Raw genomic sequence first — 8,112 nt, forward strand, 5'->3', positions numbered from 1 at the left:
AAGACACTGTTTTCAACAGGGAGCTTCTTGAGATCTTTTATCAACTTCGGTTATCCTAGAATGGAACTCTCAGAAGCAAATGTGGGAAACCAAATGAGAGCCGGATTATCCCACTTTCTGCATGACTAGCTTCCCTCTTTGGTGATGCAAAGAATCATGCAGTGCATTAGCACAATAAACCAAAGTTCTTGAAGCTAAGCCTGTCCTTGTTTGGTATGCAAGAAATTTATGGGTGATAATGGTTCAGCAGAATAAAGCACTGTAGCAAAGGTTTCCCTGGATTGCACCACTTCAATCTATAGGTGAGAAATGGGGAAATCCACCTGGTTTGGGTGTCCCAATATATAGGATACTGTGTATAGGATACTGTGAAGATAAACTAAGCAGCATAGGTAGAAGGAATCACATTACGCTTTTCCCTGGTATGTATTTTTCACAACACAGGAAGGATTTTTTTTTGGAAGGGTGGGAATTTTTGATAGCACAACAGCTTTTAGTTATGTGATTACTAACTTCTGGTTGAGTGCTACAAAAAAGACATCTGAAAATGCTTCTTTAAAAGCCTTTAAAGATCAAGGATCACAGTCTAAGCTCTTTTCAGATGATCAGTGATTTGTTTAAACTGATTTGTGGGTCTGTCTAGCCACCACATGAAGGGAAAAGGAACAAGACATTACCACTGTTTCTCCCTTGCTTCTCAACCCACAATCCATATGTTTCTTACTCTAGAGCAGGGCTTCTCAACCTTGGCAACTTTAAGGGATGTGGACTTCAGCTCCCACATCTTGCTGGCTGGGGAATTCTGGGAGCTGAAGTCCACATCCCTTAAAGTTGCCAAGGTTGAGAAGCCCTGCTCTAGAGGAATAACCAGCCACTGGAACATCAACTCAGTACTCTGCAGAGACATAATAGATGAGTTCATTTTGGATGCATGTGGCTGAAAAGCATCCCTTACGGTTTTGCGATGCAGAGGCAGCAGAGGATATTGTCTGTTAAGTAGTGGTTAATAACTGCAAGCATGTTTTTAAATATTGCTTGCATTAAACGTCTTTGCCTCCAAATACACATCTTTACTACTTAAATCAAATCAGAGGCTTTTATGAGAAATCAGCCATTCGCAAGGAACTTAGCAGTCTGTCGACAAGAACACACAACTCCTACTTCTTCTGTCTGCTGATAAGAATAAAGAGAATCAATTCCTAGCTACAAAGCAATTCCCTCAAGCACAGCTGCTATTTAATGCATGCTGAACAGTTTTTATAGGATTGGGACCTACACAGCTACACTTTTGTTAGCAGCAATAATGTCCAAGCAGAACTTCTGGCAGTTTTCTTCATAACTGGGACCTGTCAACAAGGCATGCCTTTGAATCTCTTTGATTTCTACAAGAGGAATGACTGCTCTCTCTTTCTCATCATAACAATATCCCTGGAGAACCAGAAGTGCACCAGGGAAAAAGGCATCAACAGAAACCAGCTTGGAGGGGCTGAAGACAGAAAATTCCTAACTTGAAAATGGACAATACATACTATCCCGTTCCTCTCTTCCTATTCTTTATGGAGAGGATGTGCTTTGCTGCCCTTACCCACTGAATAAAACAAGAAATGTACTGCAAAATGTACAGAAGATGCTGGGCTTCTGAAATCAATGATTGTATACATAAATTAAAAAGATTGAAAGAAAAAGTTTCTTCCAAATGCTCTAACAGCTTAGTCCTCAGAGACTTAACAGTAAAGGCAAGACAACCAGCTTCACTGCCTAGGAATAAAATGCCTCTTTAAAAAAGTTGCCTGTCTCTTGTGTCACCTTTTCCAACAATGCATAATGCGCCCAAATAGTACTTTGTAGCAAATTAATCCTGCTGTAACCACTGGTGCTAAGAGGGTTTAGCCACCCTCCCACTAAACTTCAGCAACTACACAGAGACTTGATGTCCATGGCTTAACCCGACTTCGCTGTAATTAAAGGACGGAGTTTCTTGGTAGTGTTTCTGAATGAAATCTACAGCCCTTATTCCAGTGTGCACTTAGTAATCCCACTTCTGTGAAAACATTCTACATCCCTCCAGGCAACCCAGAAAAGGCGCTTCAGCCCCAGACAGGAAAGGCTATTTCTGCTTTACAACTTTGCCAAATCCTTCAGCACAAACAGGCCAACACTGTGACCCAAAATTAAGAATAATTTAGCCATTAAATCCTCACAGAGATGTCAGGGACAGGAAGAATGGAAGGCCGTAACTAGTAAAATGAAAGGGGGAGATTCCAGAAATGCCAAAACAGAGTAGAAGGTAAAGTGAGGAGGAGGGGGAGACGTCCTTGATACAACATTGAATCATGTGGTTCACTGATGCTGGGCCCCATCCAATTTAAAGCAGCAGAAGCTAAGCAGGAGGAAGAGGGATGCAATTTGGGAAGAGAGACGTATGCATAAACAGCGAGTTTGGAAGATCTTCCTGAGATTTAACCCTCAACCAATAAACTTGCTGGTTCAACCAAGCACTGAAGGAGTTAAGTGCTGAAGGACTGATGCTTAATCAGCTTTCCCCCTTTCCTTCACATGGGATTGGAGTGAAGCTGCACTGAAACAGCCCAAAGGGCTTATAACAGCTCAATTTCGCAGGATTCAGTTTTAATCCGTCACCAAGGTTAAGCAGCCTGACTGTGCAAGGGCTGCTACTCAGCAGCAGTCCAGGCACCTGGTTTGCTGTTCGCATCCTCTTCATTGCCTGCCTCAGCAGCCTGAAGATGGCTGGACAGTTCTTGGAGGACAGCCACCTTCCCTATTTGATCATTCCTTCTTTTCTCCATAATGAGATCCTCCAGGCTCTGGAACTCAAGAGTGTGGCTGCGTTTATCTCCCAGCTGGATCTGCAAACGGTAGGGTTGTTTGCCTATACGCAGCTCGCCCCCAATTTTGAACTCACGCTTGCCGTAGCGGCACCAGGCTGCAAAACATTCAGAGTTCCTCCAACTGAGATCCCGATCTTTGCGGCCCACTTGATCCAGGGCATTTCGCACCACCGTGGCAGGATTTAGTGGTTTGTAGCGGTACAACTGGTTTGCAATGCGCCCCCGTCTGCCCTGGCTGGCATCTGTGAGAAAACCATTCACCACTTCCAGTCTATGCAAATGCACCACTTGGAAGTCCCCTACGTATACTACCCAGTGAGGGTACTGGGCCTGGCACACAAATTCTATCAAATCACCAGGTTTGCATCTGTTCAATAGGTTTTCTGGTGTGTAGGTGGTTAAGTGGCCCCCTCCGCCACTATCCACCTCACCAGACAATGTGTGGTCCCCAGAAAAATTTTTCTGATAAATGCACTCATCACGGTAATAGATGGAGCATTCCACTTCGTGAAGCTGAGGATCGTACGGTTGTGACGCAGGGTGCTCCCCACCAAGATCTGGCACCGTTGAGTCCTGCTGAGGCTCTGCATCATCATCATCATTGGAAAATATATAAGAAACTCCAATCCTGGGACCCTCATCTCTGTCCATGCCGGTTGGGTCAGTCGTGGGAACCTCTCTGTAGTTTAAGTGGGTCAGTTTCTCCACTTGATTCCCCATACCTGCTGAAGGAGAACCAAATAGGCATTAGTACAGATATAAACCAATGAGGAATAAATCAAGTAGATCTCCCTAAGTCAATCTCCTAGTGACTTTATGGACAGAACCGTGCAATATTCTTGGCAGGGTTCCATCAGTGGTTTGTGATTGTCTTCCTGCAGGATGGGGTTGTTTTTTTTTGACCTTCCAGTCTAGCCTACAGTCCTGATGGTCTCTCAACAATGCTTAGATTTTTGGGATAATCTACAGTCAGCAAGACACTTCTGTCTGCTGAAGGTACAATGTGGAGTGGCCTAAAGGTACACCTTGGGAGTGGCCTTCCTTCCCTTCTCTTTTTAAGATAAGGGCAAAATCATATATTTAAGCCACCTTCTCATTGACAGCATGAAACAAATGTTCTACCATCTAACTTCTTAACACCACTGTTAGACTTGCTTGAGCCCCACTGCACATACATGTCCCAGGGGCACAACACTGAAGTGTCTTGAAAGGGCATCAGTAAGGATCACACTACATAACATGTAACTTGACTTCTTTTCTTTCTTAATAAAAAGCAGCTGGAGGGGGCAGTATTGAATAGATGAAGCTTTGGAGAAAGAGAGAGATTCCAAATCTCATTTTCTTAAATGGCTTGTCCTCCTCCTCAAAGTTGCTGGCTGAGGAAGGGAGAAACTTTAAAATGGGGAAACAACTGCAAGCAAAAAGGTTAAACAGCCCCTTCCTTTGCTCTTACAACCTCTTTTACTTAAGCACAGGGCAACATTACTCAGGCAATACTCAGTTTAAAAAGTATGAGGGCTCCTGCTACCACTGCTATTAATCTAAATTATTAGGCTGTCCAAATCCCTTGAAAGAGATGATTAAGAATATGCAGAAGCTGTACAAAACGCCTCCCCCACCCCCAAGTAATTATAGCATCTGGATCTTTTCCCTCCAAACTTGCATAGCTGCTTTAGAATCTGTTCCTGGCTGTCTCCACACCTGGAAGTGAAGTGAAATGCATAGACCAGCAGGCAGGCATAGTTAGGAGCAGCTTCTGAAGCAACTGCATGAACCTGGAAACAGACAGGGCTGCGTTAACAATGCAAAAAGAAGCATTTCTTACATGCACTCTTTCTGATGGGAGTAGAGATGGGAAAGCTAGTTCTATCAACCTGCATAGGGAGCTAGGAATTCATGTAATTGCAATCCAGCCTTTGTGAAAGACATTGGGTTGGGAATACTTGGAATTGAACAATGCCATCATAGGGCTCTGGAGTTGTTTTCCCACATGGTGTTCATAGTTGGGAGAAAAAAAGATAGGCTGAAATCCTACACTTGCTTAGGAGTAAACCCCCTTGAATGTGAAGCAGTCTCCTTTCATATGTACTGAAGTTCGCAGATGTGGTGCTCACAGTATCCAATACACCCACAGAGGTCTTCATTAGCACCTGCCAAACATCTGTGCCTCATCTGACCTTTTTTAACTGGCCATGCGACTATAACATGCATGTAGTGAATGTGGACTCCCTACCCAGCACCCATGCAGCCCACAGTATGCTCTCAAAATTCCAGATGTGCTCGTAAACCAACAAGGGTGGGTAGCTCTCTTCTGTGTAATTTTTACAACCTCTCTATAAGGGAGAGCCATAATATATTTATGTTGGAAATGAGGCCAATAAACATTGGTTTAAAGCCACCTAGAGGATTCACAGCCAAGGTAAAGAGTTGGGCCAAGGTATTTTTGGATCATAGCTCTGTCTCCTTCGTGCTGCATCAGAAATTATGACAGAAGAGTTCCCCAAGAACTCGCCTTAGCTACAAATTCATTAGGTGGCAAGTATTTTCATATGCAACATCAGGATTTAAGGAGCTGCCTTATTTTAAATTGGAACATCTTGGACCATTTTAAAGAGGTACACTTCCTTCCGAATAGGAACACCTTGGCTGGAACCTTTTCTAACTCTGCTACTCAGCATTCAGTAAACATGACCATGATTAAAACAGGAACCTATCTGTCCAAAGCTACAGTCTGTAGGTGGTTAGATGCCTTGTCTCCTACTTCCATATATTCGGTCTGAACATCATCGAGGAATGAGTTTCATCCTGATGTCTCAGTCGAGAACCTCCTTGTACAACTGGTATTCGCAGGCAGCCAGTGGGGAATTTCTTCTCAACAGGAATGCTATCTTTATAGGACGAACTTTTCTCAGGACCCCAGCAAGGGAAAAACAGACTCAACCCTTCTCTTTCAACCAGCAGAAACCCTCGCATAGATCACCTCCAGCAGCTGACATTCTCTGCTTTTCTTTTAGAAAACAGGAAAGGCTAAATGTCTTCAAGTCACTATTCTCTGGCCTTCGGTGTCACTCCCTGGGCACAGTGTAAAGGTGTAAAGTGGCTCAGCAAGGGACATCACCACAGAGACAAGCAGAGAGAGAGAACACAGACATCACCTTGGGAGACACAGCCAGCCAGTGGGAGGAGTATTTGATAGGCAAATAGCAGAAAGGACTATAGGGTAAGTTGCACGTGGCACGCTGGGAAAGGGAGGGACAGAGGCTGAAATAACAAGAGACTTTCACCACCTGTTGATGATAATGAAGCTGCAACAGGCACACAGGAGGAAGCTGGGGTAGATAGGACTAGGCCAAAGCCAGAGAGAGTCACTTTCCATGCACAGGCTTAACTGGCAAGAAAGCCCCGAGGCTTGCTGAAATTTAGCAGGAAGTAGGAAGGCTATTTCCGCACCTTTCTCGCAGTTTCGCTTTGCATTGGGGTGGAGGTGTATTTTAAAGTCTTTCTAGTTATTGGTGAAGGCAGCCTAAATTTTACGGGAGATCACGGAGTTATATCTGCTCCAGCTTCCTCTGAGACCAGCCAGCACAAGAGGGCCCCAGAAAACGTTAAGCAAATGTTTGGATGGGTCATCGAGCCCCATGCAGCAGGCATCAGAATGCTGCCTCCACATGTACGTAGATATATATTCTACAAAGGGAAACAGCGGTGCTCCTGTAGCAGGTTCTTTAGCTGAGTAGAGAAGGGAGTAATTCTGGAAGGACTTGGACATCCAGGAAATGGGAGAATAGTGAAGCTTTAGATCTCCATCTGGCTGAAAGCTAGAGCTGAGAGTCAAGGCAGGGTAAGTTTACAGCTGCATGCCTTTTGGGGAGTCTGTCCCACAGGGCAGTAGGGCCTCACTTTTCAGGAAACATGGTGAGAAGCCTATTAACCAGGTTCCCATGTAGTTCAAGTGCGTATCATCAGAATCAAAGGCAAAAGCCATCCTCCTCTTCTTTAGCAAGAGCATCACCAGAGCCATACTGGGCTAGGCAAGGTGCCTGCCCATTCTAATGTCCTGCTTCTCCCAACTGCGAGCCAGTTGTTTTTGGAAGGTGCAGAAGCAGGACACAACAGTAAAAACAGCAGGGAGATGAGAAAGCCATAATAAAAACATTTCTGTTTTGCCTTTCCACAGCGCTTCCTGCTAATTGCTCCACCTCGCCCCACAACCCTGTGCTGTAGGCCCTTATTAAAAGTCCGTCACGGCTTCTCTGGGGCAGAGGCTGAGCATAAAGCCTAAGGTCCCAGGAACTCTGGGTAAGGGCCAAAGCAACGTTGCAGAACTTCGTTGCAGCCAAATGTCCTAGGAAAGCCTCAGCGTAAGCTTTATCACCCTCAGCCACCACATCTTTGGAGTAAAAAGCAAACTCTGAGGAAAAGCCGTATTTGAAGCTGCTTCTGAACGAGGGAGAGTTTGAAAGAATAGAGGAAGCCTTACTCCAAGCCTAAGCCAGCTTTACCTACCCCGTGTTTGAAAGCCGGGGGTGGGGGCGCAATCTCAGGAGCCCCAAAACGCTTGCCTGACTCCCCTGCCTGGCATTTATTCACTGCCGCTCGGAAACTTTCTGTAACGGCGGCTCCCCCGGCCCCCTTCCTCCACCAGGCTCTTCCCTGAGCACCTGGGACCGAAGTGTGCGGGCAGGGCAGGGCGCGTCCAGCCCGGGCTGCCAGCCAGAGTCCCACGCACCTGGCCAGCCGCCTTCTCAGAACAAACAAACCGTCGACCAGGTGCGCCGGGTTGCTGCCGCCACTTGATCCTCTTCCCATACCTGCCCCCGCCTCTCCTCCTCCTCCGTCCGGAGGGGCTGATGGATGCTGGAGGCGGCAGCGCTGGAAACTTACCAGGCGGCGGGTGCCGGCGGTGCTGCGGCCGGGAGCAGCGGACGCGGCTCTCGGGGGAGGCTGGCCCCGTCCCCGGCGGGCGCTTCTTCAGCCGACGACCACGGCGGCGGCCAGCCCAGAGTTGCTGCTCGCCTTCATCTTCATGGTCGTGCGTCCGGGCTCCCGGGCGCGCGTCCGCTCCTCCGGCCGGCCTGAGCAACAAGCGAGAGCTCGGGCTGGGGGGCGCCGGCGAGCGGCGTGGCTCGGCTCGAACCCCGCCGCGGCTTCCCCTGCGGCTGGGAGCGCCCCCCGCGTTTCAAGGCGCCGCTCGCCCCTCGGCGGAGGAGCCGGGCGCCCGCGCTTTCCTCCCGGCCCGCCACGCGCCCCAGCGGCAGTGCCC

The 8,112-nt window shown here is 47.3% G+C and overlaps 1 protein-coding gene across 3 annotated transcripts; it reads right to left on the minus strand.

Annotated features, from left to right (window-relative positions):
- Positions 1-361: 361 nt before the first annotated feature.
- Positions 362-7,834, minus strand: LRATD2 (LRAT domain containing 2). 3 transcript variants are annotated; one of them, XM_063299688.1, is made up of 2 exons: positions 7,734-7,834; positions 362-3,574 (listed from the first exon to the last, which is right to left on the minus strand). In XM_063299688.1, exon 2 carries the CDS (start codon positions 3,567-3,569, stop codon positions 2,673-2,675), a length of 897 nt encoding a protein of 298 aa, XP_063155758.1. In that variant the 5' UTR covers positions 3,570-3,574; positions 7,734-7,834; the 3' UTR covers positions 362-2,672. The 3 variants fall into 3 exon arrangements, with proteins under 3 accessions (XP_063155758.1, XP_063155755.1, XP_063155756.1); XM_063299685.1 differs by lacking the exon at positions 7,734-7,834 and adding an exon at positions 7,579-7,657; XM_063299686.1 differs by lacking the exon at positions 7,734-7,834 and adding an exon at positions 7,579-7,652 and having other exon boundaries at positions 362-3,571.
- Positions 7,835-8,112: the final 278 nt, after the last annotated feature.

This window comes from Candoia aspera, chromosome 3 (genome assembly GCF_035149785.1).
Source record: "Candoia aspera isolate rCanAsp1 chromosome 3, rCanAsp1.hap2, whole genome shotgun sequence".
NCBI lineage: Eukaryota > Metazoa > Chordata > Lepidosauria > Squamata > Boidae > Candoia > Candoia aspera.